Source organism: Festucalex cinctus, chromosome 2 (genome assembly GCF_051991245.1).
Source record: "Festucalex cinctus isolate MCC-2025b chromosome 2, RoL_Fcin_1.0, whole genome shotgun sequence".
Classification (NCBI taxonomy): Eukaryota; Metazoa; Chordata; class Actinopteri; order Syngnathiformes; family Syngnathidae; genus Festucalex; species Festucalex cinctus.
Window position 1 is genome coordinate 38114705 of NC_135412.1, and position 21791 is coordinate 38136495.

A 21791-nucleotide genomic window follows, 5' to 3' on the forward strand; every position below is an offset into this window, starting at 1 on the left:
AGTTTTTTGTTGTCAGTTGGATTTGAATTTGCCCTATTGGCTCCTCTGGACTCTTTCGGAAGTGACTTGTCTTTTTGTTTAAATAAATCTCAAAATTAATACTTGACCAATATTTTCATTGGTGACAGTCAATGGTTGGATACCAGCTAACAAACATCCACAGCAGTGAATGCGTTAATATTGCTTAACACAACTTCTTAATGTGTTTCTGGAAGATACCAATTCACCAAATAAAATTAAAATTTCAGTCAGTTCATAAATAAATGTGGGCTACATTATTCACCATTCATGTACCTTTGAATACACTTTCATTTTTCTTTGTACTTCATACGAAAAAACAACAACACTTTTCTGTCCAAGGTTACGAGTACTACTGGTTAACTAACATTTAAAGAACACTTCCTTCACAAAATAAAATATTAAGTACTAAAAAAAGATAACTTGTATGGCATTGTCTGTTTACAAAATTAATTACAACAAACTGTAATCATTGGGCAAAAACGGCCTTTTTTTCTTCTTCCAATCTTCCTCAATTTAGTTTGGAATACATTAGCTGTTTTAGTTGTTTTGTAATGTTCGACCATCACGTAACAAGCTGACAATGTGGCCTGAAGGGAAAAAAATAAAATAAATAAAAAATAAAATACATATAATGACAGAGTTAATGACAGAACCCCATTTGGGATTTCTCTAATTATGCAAAGCAAGCAAGTGCCTTGAACTGGAAGGAGGTCACGTATGGCATACTGTTCAAGTGGAAGACCCCACAAATCTCAAAGTACACCAAAGAAGTTTGAGGCTCTCAAGGAATACCACTCTGCAGTGTCTGCACCCATTCCCTGATGGAGATACAAAATCCCAGTCAGGCAGAGAGACCTTCGTGACCATGTTGGACATTTTCCACTGGCAACAAAATAGTTGCTGGTCAGTCAACACGTAGAAATTCCATAATCAGGACGCATTGTGACTCCATCGCCCATTATATTGATCAGACATTTGATGCTTGCTATTGACCATTGGCCAGATAATGGCAACAATATTGTCAATGCTGTGCAACTTCTCAAGAACAGAAGCCGAGAGCTAAGTGGGGAGTCAGCAGATGGTTCTCAGGAACGAGGTGCTGGACATGGGCAGGATGAACTGTGGCTCGAGCCAGATGAGGAGGATATCAGAGTTTGTTGAGTGACACATACAGTGGATATAATAAAATGTACACGTCCCTGTTCGAATGGCAGGTTTTTGTGGTGTGGAAAAAATGAATCTAAGATAAATCGTTTCAACTTCTACAATTAATGTGATCTACATTGTAACATGTAAAATTGAACTAAAAACAGAAATTAAACATTTTCAAGCGGGGAAGTTAAAAAAATACAGTAATTGAGGTAATGTGGTTGTACAAGTATGTACACCCTTTTATAACTAAAAATCTGTCTGTGTTCGGAATTAACCAGTCACATTCAATTAAAATTTTGTATTTGACCTGGTCGATGTGATTGAGTGAGTGTCAGTGAGCTAAGTCAGTATGTCCCCTTCATCATCATACACAATTGTAAACTCATCTGTCATCTGTCAGGCTATGTGTGCAATGTTTGCTGTACACCAAACATTAAACTTTGTTTTTTCTTTGTAAGAAATGTTTCTTTTCTTGGATTTTGCCATGGTTTACCCATTGGCAGTTGTATAGCTCAATAAATTCCCAAAGATCCCCAAAGATACATGATGCATATTCAGCCACAAATAAATACATACACGTTTTAATGTTACAAGGTTGAATTTCCAAACTATTTTGACCTGTCATTGAAATCCAGCTTGGAGCAAACGCTCGTCCATGACTATGAAGGAGTGGCATAGTTTTAATTTATTGTCATTAATGATATGCATCATTAATTTTTTACTGAATATTTTCACCTGCATTACCAATATGACTAACAAAATCAATTTGCCGTAATGTGATGCAATGAAGTGAATGTGAATCAGTCTAAGTTTGTTACACAGAACAATTCCTAACACAAATTTAATAAGATTACGCAGCACAAATGAATACACTGAAATTCCAAGATAACAGATTTTATTTTTGCTTTTATTAAATTAATGATTTCACTCTCACCCTAGCTTCCAACAGCCACCCTTCTCAAAAAATGACAAAGGACTATGTTTTTAGCAAAGCAAATCACCATATATGAGAGGTGTTTGATGCAGAGCCCTGTTGTAAGACAATTATTATTGTCATGCATGCAATTGTGTGTTACTTTGTGAATGTTTTCTTACTAAATTCACATAAAAAGCATGTTGCCTTCAGCTACAATATATATGTCCTTGTCCCAGTTTTCTCAACCCCACAGATACTGCAACACAACATTATACCTGCACTTCTGACATGGTGACCGAGATGGTGTCGGGTTGGACAGAGAGTCGGACACACTGATCCACTCTAGTTGTGAAACGCTGTGGTTCCTCCGCACGCTCGCAGTGATCCTTTCTCGAACATCTAGGAGAGAAGAATGAAACGTGTGCTTCTTCATATGAACTGAAAGCCAATCGTACGAGAATAGCCAGAGATTAAGTTAAAAATAAATGCACTTTAAAATATATATTAGGTAAGTTGAGAGGAGGGCAGGTGTAAATATTTTAAAAGCAAAAAGATTATCCTTGAAAAATTGAATAATTTCTATAATTCCATTCAAAAAGTCAAACCTTCATAGATTATCGATTCAGGGTCCACAATTTAAGTGATTTCAAGCATTATTTATTTATTTATTTTATTTTTTATATAATTTAAGCTTCCAGCTCATAAAACCCCCAAACATCCATCATCCATCCATTTTCTTGACCGCTTATTCCTCACAAGGGTCGCGGGGGGTGCTGGAGCCTATCTCAGCTGGGTTTGGGCATTAGGCGGGGGACACCCTGGACTGGTTGCCAGCCAATGGCAGGGCACACCGAGACAAACAACCATCCACACGCACAAACACACCTCAGGACAATTCGGAGCATCCAATTAACCTGCCATGCATGTCTTTGGAATGTGGGAGGAGACCGGAGTACCCGGAGAAGACCCACACGGGCACGGGGAGAACATGCAAACTCCACCCAGGAAGGCTGGAGTCTGGACTCAAACCCGAGTCCTCAGAACTGGGAGGCGGACGTGCTCCCCCCGAAACAGGATTTCAAAAAATTAGTCCAGGCTTTCTTAATGCTTTCTGTCACCTTTTTGTTTTTGGGTCTAGTGGCCCTCATTTTCCTCCTGATAATACTGTATTACAAAAGGAAAATGAAGGCCATAATACAGTATTATTAAGAGGAAAATGAGGACCACCAGACCCAAAAACAAAGAGCTGACAGCAAGCATCAAGAAAGCCTTGGCTAATTTTTGGCATTCTTTTTTTGCCTTTGTTGTGGCATGTGCAGTAAACAACTTCAGGGAAAATGTACATCCACAGTTTATAAACATAGGTGATGCTTTAATCAGTAATGATAAACAGTACAGTACTCAGCAAAACAGTCAGTGAGTGTTATTTTAACTCTGTTAGGATCAAAAGTTACAACGACAGAGTAAATTTCCTTGAGTGTTGGGATGGATGTTGGGTGTAACATGAATAGCACTACCTTGAGTGTTAAATTAATTGACCACACCCTCATTTTCAGTGGAGAAACTTCCAGTTGTTGTTGGGGTGGCGTGACTCAGTTGTAGAGTGGTTGTCTCGCAACCCTGAGAGCGTGAGTCCGATCCCAGGCCAGTGTGACTATGTCTCAGTATCTTTGTGCAAGATACTGAACCCCCAGTTGCTCTTGATTGTGTGTCACATCAGTAGTCAAAATGTAAAGCGCTTTGAGGGCCTTGTAAGGAGAAAAAGTGCTATATATTAATGAAGTACCATTTACCAGAGTAAAGTGTGATTTTGCTGTGTACATTCAATGTTGATCGATGTCATAATTCTAACCGAAAATAGGATTGATCAAATGGCACATTCCATTAAAGAGAACTCAGTACCAATGCATACACTTACATGTTGTGCAGCACACACCAGCCGCAGTGAGGGTCCCCTGATCCCAGACAAGCTCCGCAGGACGTGTACTGCTCACAGCTCTCCACTGGTACACGCGTAACCTGGGAGTAAGATATAGACTTCTGATGTAAAACATCACAAAACTTTTACTTTTTATATCAAGTGTAAAAAGGATATGCCCGACAGGGGCCCATGCCTGAAAGTGAGATTAAAGGAACAGGTCCACTGTGACTATCAAAGATAAACGGTTGTGGAGGCTGCCGCTTACAACATCTTACCACTGCATATTTGTAAAGTAAGCTAGAGGGGGAGACCTGCTGACTCCAACTTATGTAAACACACAAACACGCTGATTAAAATCAGATGCTTTACACATATATCTCTCAGTCGTACTCAGCATTTAAATATATGCATATTCAAATATAACTTATTTTACAGAGCCTAGAACATGTTTTTAGAAGTGCTAAATAAGGTGATGCCAACAAAGCTGTTAAGATGCAAGATGGTGACACATTTTGATTTTTGTGGTGGTGCAAGCCTCATTTAGCGTGTTTGGGACTTTGGCAGACAGGGGCTCTGACAGGCGTTCTGACCAGAAGCATTTTCTTTCACAAGCCCCGAGCACACCTGACAATGTGGTGACTGAAACGAGACAACATTAGGTGTGTTGGAACCACATCTAATCATTTGCGCAGGTAGTGCAATGTAAGTTTCGTGAATTTGATCGAGCCGCAGGCAGACAGATTCTGAGCATGAATCCATCCATCCATCCATTTTCTGAACTGCTTGTTCATTACAAGGGTCCCTGGGGGTGCTGGAGCCTATCTCATCTGGCTTTGGGCAGTAGGCGGGGTACACCCTGAACTGGTTGCCAGCCAATCACAGGGCACACAGAGAAAAACAACCATCCACACACACGAACACACCCTAGGGACAATTCGGAGCGCCCAATTAACCTGCCATGCATGTCTTTGGAATGTGGGAGGAGACCAGAGTACCCGGAGAAGACCCACGCAGGCACGGGGAGAACATGCAAATTCCACCCAGGAATGCCGGAGCCCGGACTCGAACTTGCGTCCTCAGTACTGGGAGGCGGACGTGCTAACTACTCATCCACCCCTGAGCATGAATCGTTGTAGAAATTAATTAATTAATTACGTGAACATATTATTATTATTATTATTATTATTATTATTATTATTATTATTATTATTATTATTATTACTACTACTATCGTCTTGATTACATTTTTAAAACCATCCCCTATCCACAGCACAGGTATGGATGGAGGGATGAAGTCGGTTTACACGTACTATCGGGGTGGATGGCAGTCTCCAGGTGCACACGTCACAGTGGGAATATGTGATTGCACTTCCTTATACAAGTAAATGTAATAGTTTGCGTGCTTTGATCTAATTCCTGCTAGGTCCAACTAAGCGTCAGAAAATATCTTCTGCTCAGTGTAGTAAATTTTGACAACCGTTTAGAATGCCCGAATCCAATAAAGGCAAACGTCTGACCTGCAGCCAGTTAGTTAAATGAATCCTACACTTCAATAAGGCCATCTCCATGTATACACAACACTCACATTTAGAAGAAAATGTTGACTCAATACACATGGATGACGTAGGCCAGTACTAAACAATGCACACCAAACCACTCAGATAGACATCACAGATTATTCATTTTGTCAAGCAGATCTCGGCTGTCTGGCATCTGCGTGTCTGCAAGTCTACGATAAGATGAAGGTTGAACGATTTCTGTGAGGAGCCCTGAGATCTTGGGTATTAACAAGGACGTCATATAAAGCTGTGTAAATAGACCTGCCTCTCAAGCAGCAGCCAAATAAATGTCCCCAAAGGCAGACACAAAGAGAGGCTTTGCTTTTGGGGAAGTCTGCTTCTTCAAGCCGTCTTTGCCTTGTAACATGTTATGATATCTAAGAGTTCACCTTGTAATGATTTGTATTAAAAAGTTCACCCATCGACGAATTGTTCACATGGTACGGTCTTAAACGTAACTCGATATTATTTCTATGTTTGTGCGCTTTGCCCTCAACTTAGTGTTTGACTAAACCCTTCAACAACAGGAAGAAATATTGCCATGAAATTCAATAAAGGAGGTTGTTGCTACACTTTCAAGTAATTTTTGGACAACACGATACTATTAACTTTGTTGGCACAGTTTGGGAAAGGCCCTTTTCTGTTCCAATATAATTCTGCCAACAAGCACAAAGCAAGGTCCGTAAGGGCATGTAAAACTATCCCGTTCTGTTGCAGCTAAATAACTATCTGACTTTGGATGGCAGTAGGTTGGTGTGTAACTGCCAGGATCTGGATCCAGATTTTGTTTGCTTTAAAGCAATTTGAACTATCTTTCGGGGGTGAGGGGCTGGTGTGTGTTAGACAAAGGTGGTTGCATCCAGGCGTTTCTTCTGTTCAATTTGATGAACTTCTCAACTGTGTCCATTCCTTTTTTGAGTAGCTGGATTTTTATCAGCCAGAAAAACACTGACATGGTACCATTTAAACCATCCTCCTCGCCATCCATTTCCATGCCACATATCCTGTTCATGTCACATCAGGGGCTACATCTCAGAGACACAAAATGTTAATCACTAGGCAATCATGAGGGGATAATGAACAGCACACTGACCTTACGTTTGCTTTATGTAGGCCAGCATTGTGAACCACTATACTCCCAATGTCCATATTCTAAATATCGCTGGTGTCAGGCTGAAACCTCAAAAGCCACGTTATGTTAAATTTTATATTTTTTTCCAAAAATCTATACTATTGGTCCATATGTGTGGGTGTTATTTATTTATTTATTTATTTATTTTACAAATTATTGACTAATCTAAAGTGTTGAAAAGATCTTTCTCTCTTTGCTGATGCAATGTTAATGGTTGCTGATTTCTCTCACTTTATATTGAAAATTGATAATAATGGTGTTCATATCATGCTACTGCTGGGTACAAGTGCACACTACAATGAGATCAAGTATGGGAGCTGTATAAAAAAGAATGAATTACAAAAAATAAAATTAAGTCTGAGATAACATAAGCCCTTGTTGACTTAGATATATTTCTTATATTCTGTTTTCTTGCATGCATGCAAAAAGAAAAAAAAAATATTAGAAATAGCTCTCGGGAATGCAACGATTTGAATGTAATACATCTATAATTGTGCAGTGAAAGTGAAAATACTGTAGATTTTAAATACGTGATTTCCTGTAACATTTCATTTCATTCAACTAAAAAAAAACAGAAATAAAAAAGAAAACCTTTGTGACAAACAGATGGTACATTTTCCAAATACGTTATTATGCTACATCCCATAACACCCATTGACAGCTTTCACACAAACAACACATATCACAACTAAATGCCACTAATGCATCTATCTCTTCATTCCCATACTGAACAATGTGGACACAATAGCTTACAGCAGATTCATAGTGACCCTTGCCTGATAACTATTATAATACAACCATTACCAACATGTCCCTTTTCACAGTACACCAAATGGCACCAGATTACTGTCATTACTTGGCGCCTGGACAAATACCATGTTAGTATTACAGTCTGATAGAGGGAGGAGAGAGAATTAAAGAAAAAAAACAAAAAAAAACCATCACATTCAAGCACAATTGCAGAAGAAAGAGAATGGAATACAATGCGATTTAGTGACTGGGTGGTGGATGATGAAATGGTTCTTTCATTGAGTTTGAGAAAACACATAATAGGATGGGAAGGCGCGAGCCTTGTGTCTTACAGCGTAAATATGAATCACCATTGTTGAATCAAATATGGCATTTCCATCCCAGGCCTATTTGCTACAGCAAAGACATTCATTTGTGGGCAGCGGAAGAAGGGGAGTGCAAAGAAAATGAGGATTAGAAGATCAGGTAGCCGTGGATATAGAGAATGACACCACTGCTGTGAGAAACATCCTGCAGCAGCTTGAGATCGCTGATAATTATTTGAAATACAAAACAGCTTTCACATGAGCCTCACTTATTTTGCGTTATGATAGAGCGGTAATTTTTGCAGTGGTACATGGGAGGAAGGAGAGGAGCAATGAATGGATGCACCAGTGGATGGCTGGCGGAGGCACATGAGAGAAATCTACAGTCCATGTTGTCCAGCTATAGGCCAAAATATAATTGCACCATCTGCACCATAACAAACTGATGAATAGATTCTGTCAGGGAAGACCAACACCAAGAATTTCATACAAGCAAAAAAACAACGTCCTGTAGGACTGTTTTTCTAATGCAGAAAAACAACATAATATCAGAAATACCATCAAATGATTGTTGTTAATTAGGTGTATACTGTAGTATAGTGGAGGACTCGGGTTCGAGTCCAGGCTCCGGCCTTCCTGCGTGGAGTTTGCATGTTCTCCCCATGCCTGTGTGGGTCTTCTCCGGGTACTCCGGTCTCCTCCCACATTCCAAAGACATACATGGCAGGTTAAGTGGGAGTTCCGAATTGTGCCTAGGTGTGCTTGTGTGTGTGGATGCGTGTTTGTCTCTTTGTGCCCTGTGATTGGCTGGCAACCAGTTTAGGGTGTCCTGTCCATAGCAAGCTGGTATAGGCTCCAGCACACCTCGTGACCCTTGTCAGGAATAACCCGGGATTTACACCGGATGCGGCTGCGGTGCGTTCCGGCAACGCAACCAATTAGATTCTATTCATTCGAATGGTGCAATTTACACCGCTTGCGTGTGCGTTGCGTGTCGACTGCGTCTCAGCTGCGGCGTGTCGCAGCTCTTCCGCACGGATAGACGGATTTTCTATTTTTGCGGGAAGCCGAAACACATCGAGCGGGACAGGAAAACCGATGCAGTTTCAAAATAAATTTTTTGGTTACCTTTCAGAATGAAACACTCGCCAGCTCCTATTTCGCAAGCTTGTTAGCAAAACGTGATGTGGGCGTAGCCGGGCCTGGAGTTAACGTGCGAGGTGCTCATTCACGGTTTTGACACTAGCGAACATGGACGAGGAGAGGTTTATATTGGAGGTGGAAAGCCACAAAATAAAAGTCCACCTCTCTTTCTGCTTCTCTGTTGAGCACAGACTTTCTGTGTGTTTGTCGTTGTTTTGAATGCCACATGATCACGCGCGGTCACGCGAGTCACACCGGGAAGTGGTCGGCGACGGAGCTGCCGGACCACAGCTGTGCGGAGCCGGTGTGAGTTGACCAAAAAAGTTGACGCGTCCGGAGCACGCAGTCAAGACGCACCGCACCGCAGCCGCACCGCACACCCAAATAGTGTAAATCCCGGGTAAGCGGTCAAGAAAATGGATGGATGGATGAATGTAGTAATATAGTGCATTTCCATATAGTGGTTGGCACGTTCATTTTGTCATTATGTGTACTACATGTGACGAGGTAACTATTAAGGACAACGTGTTTATTAGGGGGGAAGGCTTTTATTTTATTTTAATTTTTTTTACACAAATAAATAATGATCCGTATTTACAAGATGTGTCATTGAAGCTGGCACAATGTGTTTAAATGGCCATATAGAGAAATTGTAGTGAAATATGTGTTGGATTCCAAAAACAAGAGTCACTGGGTCATAGGTGTGTGTTTTAGGATGGGTTATGGGGTCATTGTGTTATGGTTGTACAACATATTTTGCTGAAGCAGATACTATGTCCTTTATGATGAGCTATTGGGTGTGCTATGCTTATGCATTTACTAGTACTAGTACTACTAGCTATGTTACTTATGATGATGATGATGTGATGATAATGATGATGTTTTAGTCATTTTCTTAACCACTTATTCCTCACAAGGGTCACAGTGGGTGCTGGAGCCTATCTCAGCTGGCTTTTGGGCAGTAGGCGGGGTACACCCTGGACTAGTTGCCAGCCAATCACAGTTATTTGATCCTATAGGCCTTTATTATAAATTGTGCAATCACCTAGCGAGAGTTACTGAATGACACTTCTGTCAGTATGTCAAGGTTCCTTAGCTGAGGTTTACTCTCGACATGTTGAGGTTTCTTCCATGCAAGTTTTCCTCCATGCGGTCGACATGCAGTCCTGCTCGCCGTGGTTACTTTGTACATTTGATTTCTACATCCAGCCCGCTCTAGGCTCTTAGTTTCTCTGTCAATTGTCCTGAATCCAAGCCTGCTCTCTGTTGTTACTTTGTCCATCCATCCATCCATCCATCCATCCATCCATCCATCCATCCATCCACTTTCTTGACCGCTTATTCCTCACAAGGGTCGCGGGGGTTGCTGGCGCCTATCTTAGCTGGCTCTGGGCAGTAGGCAGGGGACACCCTCGACTGGCTGCCAGCCAATCGCAGGGCACACAGAGACCAACAACCATCGTTGTTACTTTGTATTTGTGTATATTACCCGTCTGTGTCTTGTCTGTGTTTGGGCACTAAGTCCGCACTTCACATGACAAGTCAATTTTGTACAACACATTTAGAAAGCTTAAAATATTTTAAATTGTACAATTACACCCTAACACAATAATACAATTATTTAAAATGACTTATACGTATCATCTTTCATTGTGAATTGGCTGGGAAACTGAATTTTGTCCTACTGCCTCATTCTTATGTGTCCATTTCGAACATCCATATAACTTTCCAAGGGTGTCTGATAAACATAACAGATAAGCGATCTGATTGGGTTCCCCCAATTATTGTTTCCTTTATTCAATGCACTTTCTTCTCATTCCCTCTTCCTTTGTGTTTATGTTTCGCGGCCATCTGTCTTGTATTTGTCAGGTTACACAGAAACACACGGCAAATGAAGCCATAGATCAAAAGTAGACAGAGGCAGAGACAACCTTGGTGGAGGTAGACAAACAAGGAATGGCTGCCTCGTGACGAGAAGATCTCTCCATCATTATTCCTCTCGGGCCGACATCTTATCAGGTATTAGTTATGTCTGCCCATCAAGCCCACAGTGGGGAAAGTTTGGTAATTTAATTTTTTACCATAAATGAGATAGAACTATAGGCTATAAGATGTTCAAGTGTTCTGGTCCTTCGAACAATAGTGCTATAAAAATTTAAGAAAAATGGCCACCTTAAAAGCTTTTGAAAACAAATCCTCTGCAGACTTAGCAGATTGTGACCAAATCCAATAAAGTCTCTTTGCTTGGCAGGAATAACATCAATTCTACTGTATTATTAAGTATATAAAAACAATGCAATTACTCAATCTCAGTGTCCTTTCTCTGCTTGTTTCACTTACACACTTCAGCACATTTTCTTGTTCCTATCCTGGTCACGTCATTGCTCTCAACTGTATGAAGACATCTTGCTCTCTCGCAGTCTGTCTCTTTGACTGTCTCACAAATCAAATTTTGATCAGCTCTCATCACTCGCTCTTGTACAGCAACCACAGAGTTTGTACGTTTGTACGAAAGTTAAGCATGCACCATAATACATGCTAAGAATGAATTACGCTTATCATAAACACTTTAATTTGTATGTGCATTTAAGGGTAAACACCGACAAATGGAAGAACACAACAACAACAACAACAACAACAACAACAAAAATGCAATAGTAAGTGTTACATATGGTTTAGTTGACCTGGACAGTTAATTCCTCACCCGTATAGTAGAAGCTTATTCAAAGGACTACAATATATGGCTGTGCTGTGAGAAGACATTTTCTAAATTATATTACTATCTGCTTTAAGAGTGCTATCTTTATGCAAACTGCCCACACAAAACTATGTGAGATGACGTTTTCAGACTCAAAACACTAATTAGCCAGGAGGGCCAAGGCCACTTACCATTAATGTCTATATCCTCTCATCATTCCACCTGCACACTGCCTTTGTTAGCTTTTTTTTTTTTTTTTTTTTTTTTTTTTAAACAACGTCAAACTTGTCAAAACACCAAAGAAGATGGTTTTATTAAGGAGGAATATGGTGTAGTTTTCCCCACTGACCTCTAAGTGCAGTAAATGCTGAGTGAATTGAATATGAAGCCTCTCTAATGCGGTGCCAGGCGTAGCATTTCTCCATTGTGCAGTATTGCACGTCCCCACATGTTTCTGAAGGCTACTCAAATCGATAGACGGAGGTGCATCATCAGCCCGTTATGTCACTGTCTGAGCATCTCATAGAAGAAGAGGTGAAGCCATTAGCTGCCAAGAGGTCACCTCGTGAATCTGTTTTACAAGAAAAATGGCATGACCTTCCCTTTTGCGTTAATTAGTTAACTTTGGCTGCATAGTTTTTTTTAAATATTATGATTTATTTTTTTACACCTGGGACAATAATATATAGCAATATTATGGCTTTAGAATTATGCATAAAGCAGATATATAAAACTATAATTGTTACACAACAACCTCATGAGAAATAACATAATAATAATAATAATAGTTTGATCTAGGGATGGCCGGCACCAGCCTTATTTTAAGGTATCAGCACTTTCAACTCTTTTAAAAATTAGAAATTAGAAGAAAATTGGAAAAAAAATGTGGTATTGAACATCCCTAGTTTGATCAAATCAAACAGAAAATAAAATAAATACATATATAGCATTTGCATGGCATAATATGTTGTAATTATTAGGGGGGGGGGGGGGGGGGCAATAAAGAAACCAAATAGTGTTTCCCTCAAACATGATGTGCATGGCTGCTACTGCATGTTTTTTGCATATGTTGTATCTAATGTCTCTACATTTACTTGCCACGCATGCATGTGAATGCTCGCTAAGGGGCAGTTTTCCAAGAGGACAGATTGAGTAGAATCACGACCGGTGATTACAAGAGAAGAGGGTCATTTACAGTGGAAATCAATACATTGCAAGCTGTCAGGTTCATGATGAATTGTATGATGTCATTCATGAGCGCATGCAGGGAGTCGGGGAAAACATTCCTGCATCAGCAACATGAATTACAGAGGGCGATGATGACATGATGAAAAATGTATTTTGTGAGATAGGGACAATTGGAACATGTAATGGCAAAATTGACTTAAACCTTTATTTATTTTTTTTATGAAGTGAAAAATATGTGATATCACTGGATTCACTGGAAGCAACCAATAAACAATGTTTGAGCAGTGCGTAAATTCGTCTGTGTGTACAGTGTGAGACAAAGATAGCCACATGTAAATCTTGCATTAGCTAATCGAAAAGTCGCTCTTAGTCACAAAGCAGGCACTCTTATTATATCTCAGTGCGAGTGTGTATGTGTGGGTGTGCGTGCGTGCGTGTGCGTGTCAGTGTAGGAGAGGAGAGTCACCTCTGGGACAAAGATAGTCCAATCCAACACTTTTAATTACGTGAGCGAGTGAATATGGGGAAAGGTAAATTGCTCTGTCAAGCTGGGAAATGGGCTTTTTTATGTTTGAGCTCTCATCACTTGGCATTTCTATTATTCAACACGGAGAGAGACAGGATAAAATGAGGAGGAGCAGGAGAAGGAAGGGCGGAGGAGACAAAAAAGATGATTGTATATATAGGCACTTCCGTAAGTGCACATCGAGACACTAAATACTGACTCTTGTGGTTGGATTGAAAGGAGCAATTTCTATATGTTGTCACTACAGTCAAGCACCGTACCAACATTTTAAGAGAGATAAATCCTTTTAAAGTCATGCAACTTCAGCGGAGCATATCCATCTATCCATCCAGTTACTTAGTTACTTAACCGCACACAAAAACTAGCCGGGTCAAAAATAACCTAATTTAGGTTATAAAAAAAAAAAAAATTAAAAAAAAAAAAAAAAAAAAAAAAAAAAAAAACATGGACCAATCTACTACTTGGGTTAATTTAACCAGACTTTCAGGGTTGTTTAAAAACTGCCTAATTTTTAGGGTTGTCTTGTACAAAAACGACCCATTTTTTTTGTGTTGTTTTGTGTAAAACATCCCAGAAAGTTGGGTCAAATTGACCAAAGTAGTGGTTTGGTCAATTTTTGACCCAAATTAAATTGGATTATTTTTGTTTTCAGGGTGAAAATATGTGATTATTACCCTAGAAAAAAAGAATGTAACTCCTTTGTATGTGTCCATCTTGACTGTTTACAATGTACTGACTCTCCTCAAGTGACATCCAAAGGTTGAATGGAAAAGTTTTACTATTATCAGCGGTGAACTTCTTTTAAGTAAGGTTATTGGACTAATCAAATTGTAAAAAATGGCACACCGAGTGAATAACAAACTGATTCATTAATTTAACGCAAGGAAATTATGCTCAATATAAATTATTTAAAAATCATTAAAGTGGAACATGCACAAGTGCGTGTGATATTTGGTAATAATACAACAGTTAAAACTTGGGTAAAAAAAAGAATAAAGTCTGAAGTAGTACGTCAATAGTCTTTGGTGGACACTTGCATAGTTCCTGGTTATGCACCATGATAAATAAATAAATATAGGACTATAAATATCAAATAGTCCTATGTTTGCTTAAATAAAACCAAAATCGGCATCTGTCCCAGTGACACGGCAATTCCGGCCTGGCTCTATTTATTTGATCTCAGACCAGATACAAACTTTGCAGTGGCGTATGAATGATTGAAATCTGCATTTTAATATAGCCATTTTTCATCTATAACAATGGGAAACGTTAAGAGCAAAAGTCACTGTTTTATCTTTTTTTTTATATACAATATTAAGTAATATGCGAGCTTTTCTGTGGTCAAGGTGGCACAATAATATTACCAAACGTCCATTCAGTAGTGTATGTACCTTTAGCTTAGCTTTTTTTTAAATGCATGATGTTTGTGTACAGTTAAGTATCAGTGGAATGGGAATGCTAAATTTTACTTTTAATTGAATGGCTGAGTAGTTTGCACATCCATCTTACAGTTCTGAAGTTGAGGGTTCGAATCCGGGCTCCAGCTTTCTTGTATGGGATTTGCATGTTCTCCTATGTATGACTGAGTGGGTTTTCTCCAAATATTACGGCTTGCTCACACAGTTCAAAAACATGCATGTTAGGTTCATAGAAGACATCGAAGGTGTGAACGTGAGTCTGCTTGGATAGGCTTGAAAATGGCTGACTGAAATTACATTTTGAAAAATTGGATTTAAGAGCATGTAGTCTGATGTTGGATATATCCATCCATCCATCCATTTTCTTGTGGGTGCTGGAACCTATCTCAGCTGGCTCTGGGCAGTAGGCGGGGGACACGCTGAACTGGTTGCCAGCCAATCGCAGGGCACACAGAGACGAACAAGCATCCACACTCACACGCACACCTAGGGGCAATTCAGAGTGCCCAATTAACCTGCCATGCATGTCTTTGGAAAGTGGGAGGAGACCGGAGTACCCGGAGAAGACTCACGCGGGCACGGGGAGAACATGCAAACTCCCCCCAGGAAGGCCGGAGCCTGGACTCGAACCCGAGTCCTCATGTTGGATATTTTGGTTAGTTTAATATTTGTTCATTGGTGATTAAAGTAAGATGGCAAAATGAAGCCCCGTAAAGCAATGAAGCCCTGCAGTGAAATGCTTCACACACACGTAGGGGCTTCAAGATGATTCATTTCCTCGACTACGCCATCATGTGGACAGAAAAATGTATAACATGCTTGGTGCATGCAATAAAATGGTGGGGTGTAAATCATGCTCTAAATACAAAAGAATATATATTTGAAGAGTGTTTTAACATGAATTGTTCTGTGTTACTTTGTCTATGTTTGTGCTTATGCAACAAGTGAAAATGTGAAAAAATGAGGTAAAATAAAGTGCTTATTCATTTTTATTTAAAAACAATATTTTTTCCAAAGTTTTTGGACTCAGGCGGTTTCTTTTTGTGCATAGAATTTCACCTGCTTTTGAAAAAACTCTTTCACATGGTACTGATGAAGCAGGGGTGCATAGATATGAGACAGCAAGTTTGTATAAACTTGGAAGCGCATATTTCTGTGATTCCCAGTACTGAAGGGGATTTTCAACTCTGGGGATATTTTCTTCTCTTTCTTGCTGGTTCCTTGAACTCCATCGCAAAAAAAGAAGCTCGTCGTCGTCGGTCAAATCGAATGCAAAATGCAAAGAAGTACCGCAGTAAGGGACCCGAAAACACAAAAAGTGAAGGGGAATCCATAGCGTTTCTTTGCCGCTTTTATTTCGAACTACACTCAAACCTAGCGAATCATTTCCTGAATCAGTCACATGGTACACCCGCTTCGCGGGGCTTCAAACGTCATCACGTACGTCATCGACACACGCATTGAATCGCCGTTCATGAACCACTCATCTACATTACTCGGCACACGCTTCAGGGATTCGACCCGAGAAGCACATCACTAATGAACATAGTCATATTTTTCTGTTACTCCACCAAGACTAGAAAGTTCTTTTGTGCAAATTCCAGAACAAATATGTGTTTGCCTTCAGATATGTATGGCTTCAGAAATACTGTCAACACTAACGGCTTGGTCACCACTGTCAAACTAGGACAAGATATTTAACACTGTAGTCCAAAAAGCCTCAGGCGCAGACAATGCTCCAAATCTGCGAGTCTTCTGGTGCCCTTTCATGTTGAATGCATTAAGCAGGAGAGTGAGACCTTATGCTGTCTGAATCCCCAACTGGGAAAGTACTTTCTTCCTGAACTCTAGTTTAGACCCAAAACAAAATAAAGAAATCACGCAAGAAGAATTACAAAAGGAAACAGGGCAAATCCCACAAACCAATTATATTGTTCCACCTCTATGGCATGCACACTCCCTCCTCGGTTTCTGACAGATTCTGAGAATGGTTGTGAATATCGTAGTGTTCAAGCTTTAGAAGGGAACTGCAATTACGTGCTTTTCAAAGAGATGCCTTTTACTCTGTCTCTTCTAAGAAGGGTTGAAGAGGAGCATACATACATATGTGTAGACAGTACCCACTTATGCATATTGACTCTTACATGAGAATATCACTGTGTTCCATCTTTCCATGCGAGCATTGTGGTTTTTACAAGGCTTTTATCCTGCCTTCCCCACAGTCACAGCGCTAACACTCACACAAATGTAGTAGACATAGTGGTGCCCATCAAAAAGTAAAACACTTGGCTTTAATAATTGAAAATGTGCCAAGAACCAATTGCTATAATGTAGATAACAGCAAATGAAAGGAAACCTATGGGAACACTTGGAATGTGAACGACTTGACTGCTTCGAACACTGTTGAGAGAACTGCTGAGCAATGCTAGCTTTGCAGCACAGGACGCTTACATGGGAAAACAAAAGGAATGATAATGGTGAGCCTTATAATCTCTAATAAAAACTGTTTATGTAAATTGTTTTCATCCCATCTGTATTTTTACTGCTTATGATGTGAAAATGTGAAAAGGTTGCAGTGTGTGGCTGGCCAATAAAAGTTTCAAATTTTTGTGTGTGTGTGTGTGCGTGTATGTGGGGGGGGTATAAAAACATATTTGGGGAAGTGATCTCGATCAGATCTATGAAGGTCAACTTGTTGCATGTATGTAGCCTCCTCTTAGTACATGTATATTCATGTATCTCCTCTTTGGTCAAGTCCAAGCCTCTCTCTTTGGCCCTGCTGCCCTTGATGGACAGACTTAATTCCCCAGTCAGGCCAACACTGTCCATTTGTATCAATTACACGAGACTTCTTCGCTGTGCTCATCCAGACACATGGAAGTCAATTACGTCTAATCTTTGGTAAATTACACGGCACTCACGAGGAAGTTCAGTCTATGTGCCGGGAACGTCTCATTGAAGGTTATCACAGCGTGGTCATTAGCTGTTATGAGATAAGAGTCTTGCAGGTAAGGAATGAGAAGGCGATGAAAAGAAGAGCAAGGCAAAGGGTCATGCTTAATGAATTTATGTGCTACGGGGTGATGGTAATGCTCGGATATGCTCTGGTTGTTGCGTGTTTCAACATCAGTCCTTTGTTCACACGTCAGAAAAGTCACTAAGGTAAAAGAAAAAGGTTTCTATCAATGATCACTCTGATCATTTTAACATTGATGGTGAAATACAAAGGCATAAAGATTATAAAGTATACATTCTGCTTGTGCTCAGCAGTGATGAAAATAATGGCGTTTAAACTAACTGTTGGCTAACTCCGTTCTTTTTTCAAACTAATTATTCTCCCCATAATGTCATTATCGTTATTGTATGTGAAATGTGGTGCATTACAATTTATTCATTAGTTTCAAGGCTCGACGTAAGCTTACAAGACGTTGTGCAGTCCTGTGCACTTTTGTTGAAAACTTGTGAGTGCTAAACACGTGAAAAGGGTTGAAAGAAATATACAGTCTTGGCAAATCACACTCACAGAGACGATTTAGTCGAGGTCTGTCGGGAGCACCGAATGAATTAAAGTGAGAAACGATGCAGTTATATAACATTTGTATGTGAATAATGTAAGCATAGAGTTGGGCAGTTTTCTGACGTAAATCAATCATTAAACATCTCTTTAAATGTATAGAATTATAAACTGAAAATATATCAGCATACTCGCTTCATTGAAAGTGTACAAAAGTATGTTTTTCAGAGAGATCAAGTGGAAGCTTTTGATTTTGAGGAGGAAATGGAGTAGTAGTTATGGCAATGATTTTAACCATGATAGCATTAAGAACTGCTTATTTCATAGCATTGTCAAATTCTTTTATATATTAGTGTTGTTCCGATACCGTTTTTTGGTCCCCGATACCGATTCCGATACCCAGCTTTGCAGTATCGGCCGATACCGATACCATACCGATACCTACGTTTTTTTTTCCCCTCAACATGAAAAAGCTGTCCTGCCATTGGTTCAGAGCATTCAAGGGCCAATGGGATAGCTTAGATCGGCATGCAGTGAACATGTCACATATCAGTGAATGTCGTGCAGGAGCAAGACACAAGATGCTGCATCCAAAATCCTATATTAGTGTTACAGTAAATGGTATCGGCATGTTACTTCTGAGTAGTCACCAATACCGATACCACTGTTTTAAGGCAGTATCGGCACCTCTGCCGATACCTGTATCGGTATCGGAACAACACTAATATTAGTGATTATTTTAGCTCACAATCATTAAATAAATGATCTCCGCAATTCACCCTCCTTGACTACAAGTATTTTCAAATCCAAGTTAAAAACTCACCTATTTAAGATCACCTACACACTATACCCACACTGTTATTTTCTTGAGTTACTAGTTAGTTTGTTTTTTTGTCACAATTCTATTTAATCTGTAGAATTTTGGATTAAGAGCGGCACAGTGATGAGTGGTTAGCACGTCCACCTCCCAGTTCTGAGGACTCGGGTTCGAGTCGAGACTCCGGCCTTCCTGAGTGGAGTTTGTATGTTCTCCCCGTGCCTGTGTGGGTCTTCTCCGGGTACTCCGGTCTCCTCCCACGCGGGCACGGGGAGAACATGCAAACTCCACCCAGGAAGGTTCGAGCCTGGACTCGAACCGGAGACCCAATCGCAATTATTATTATTATTATTATTATTATTATTATTATTATTATTATTATTATTATTATTATTATTATTATTATTATTATTATTATTATATGTTATTATGGAGTGATGCATTTGTGTGACATAAATATTCACAAAAGCATGAAAACATAGCCTGGACAAAATTTGAATTCCTTGTATGAAAAAAATATATATATATATAATAATAATGATAATAAAAATAATAATAATAGTAATAATAATAATAATAATAATAATAATAATAATAATTATTATTATTATTATTATTAATATTATTATTATTAAAAATCCAAAATACTTGATTTAAACACATCTTTCAAAAAGTAGTGAAAATAGTTACTTTACCTGGCAACGAGCTACTTTTATTATGAAGTAATTCAATAACAAACTCTACTTTTTTTTAGCAAGTAATGAGTAACTATAACTGAAAGTAATGTTCTCAACAATGGTGCTCAGTGACACACACGCTTACAGCATGTAAAAACCTTTTTGTTGTTTCGAATGTCATGACATATCATGATTGAACAGCAAAATACGGGACAAAAATGTTCCACTGTTCCAAAGTCAACCAATCCAGGGTGTCCCCCGCATACTGCCCAGAGCCAGCTGAGATAGGTGCCAGCTCCCCCCGCGACCCTTGTGAGGAATAAGCGGTCAAGAAAATGGATGGATGGATGGATGGATGGATGGATGGATGGATGGATGTTCCAAAGTGATGGTTTTAGAAGGAGCACTTGATTCTTTACAGTAGGCAAAAAAAAAACAAAAAAACAAAACAAAACAGGCTCATCACGAAGAACTCAATTAAAATGACCATCTACAAGTTGTCTGTACAAGGCAAAGCCTCATGACAACCGCCCCTGCAGAATCTGCTTGGTGTGGCATTGACAAGAAATTAAACGTCTATGTCACTGAGTTCGGGCAACAGATGGATCGTAGGATGAGACGTTTGTCAGGGTGTTGTCCTGATGGACTTGATCACTGAATAGCAGGAGGGCTGTGCAACACTGCTTACATACACCAATAATATGGCTGCAAACAAAACGGAGCTGGTTTACAAAGTGACTTTTCCGCCCCCTGTTAGCAACTATTTCCCAATAAAGTGGCGTTTTAGTTGAATTCCTTCGAAGAATCAGACATGAGTGGAATCATTTTCAGATTCTTTTCCAAATGACAAGATCATAGTGAAAGGCTATGGCAGAGTCAATCACACTGAACATTGCCAGATGCATATTTATACAAGCATTATAAAAGTACTCATTAATTGATATTTGTGAAAGTTTGGGATCAAAGTATGTGCTTCCAAAGCTGAAAATAGTTTGCCCAGATCGTCTTTCCTCACATGTATAACTTCATGTGACAAAAGAAAGCCAAGTTTCAGGAGAGGGTGTGACTTTCTCTAGAAACTAGGGACCAGCCGACAGCCAGACCCGTCCTCACGGGCGGGCCATGGGGGACCGTGGCCGCCCACGAAGATTCTTGATTTGCCATTGACTGTACTAATATTTATTATTTATTATTAATAATAATAATAATATAATTGCCCCTCCCTCGTCTGTGGACAGCTCATTTTATTATGGTTAATTGCAGAACATGTTCAATCTTAATTTATTAATATACAATACATGGCATTGTATCAATAATAATAATAATCATAATCATAAATAATAATTTATTATTATACAATACATGGGAATAGGGAATTATTTTGTTCCCGTCTTGATTGCATTGATCTATTTTTTTTTTTTTTTAATCCTTTGGGGGTTGTCTTTGTTTTTGCATAATTAGCTTAACATGTCACTTCCTATTATAGTCCTGCTTCTAGGGCTTGGCGATATGGTCAAAAAATTCAGGACTATTATGATTTTAATCGATTTTAATTTATTATACCCAACAAACCTTTATTTAAAGGTTTCATTTATTCAAAAATAATTCCTATGCAAAATGTTCAGACAATGATAATGTATACTGATTCTAAGTTAGTTTTAACAAAAACTTAACATTCATAGTTAGAACAATTACAACTCACAATAACATCTGGATCAAACACCATATGAACAACAACTCTGAATAATGCAGAAGACAAAATTAAATTTCACAATTGAGCTAATTTGAAACAATTTGATTTTTAAATGAAATTAAATTTGATTCATTGCCCAACCCTCCCTGCTTCCTCCTTTTATTTGCTTATTTCACTCTTCCTGTGTCCGCTGCATGTGTTTGACACTATTCATGAACAGGCGCATCATTGTATCATCAAAGGCATCACTGACCTATTAAATGTACTCATGACTTCTGTGCTGTCAGTGGCAACCGTATCCTGACAAACGATGACCACAGGTGGATGTTGATTATTTCAGAATGTGTGTGTATGATCACAC

General features: G+C 39.3%; 1 protein-coding gene across 2 annotated transcripts in view; it reads right to left on the bottom strand.

The window, feature by feature from the left end:
• Nucleotides 1-21791, bottom strand: part of LOC144014752 (plexin-A1-like) — a 261366-nt gene that overhangs the window by 90182 nt on the left and 149393 nt on the right. For both annotated transcript variants that reach the window (XM_077514982.1, XM_077514981.1), the window contains exons 5-6: nt 4008-4108; nt 2365-2488 (exon numbers count right to left, since the gene is read on the bottom strand). In XM_077514982.1, the coding sequence (XP_077371108.1) occupies nt 2365-2488; nt 4008-4108 (225 nt within the window). The remainder of the gene's footprint in view (nt 1-2364; nt 2489-4007; nt 4109-21791) is intronic.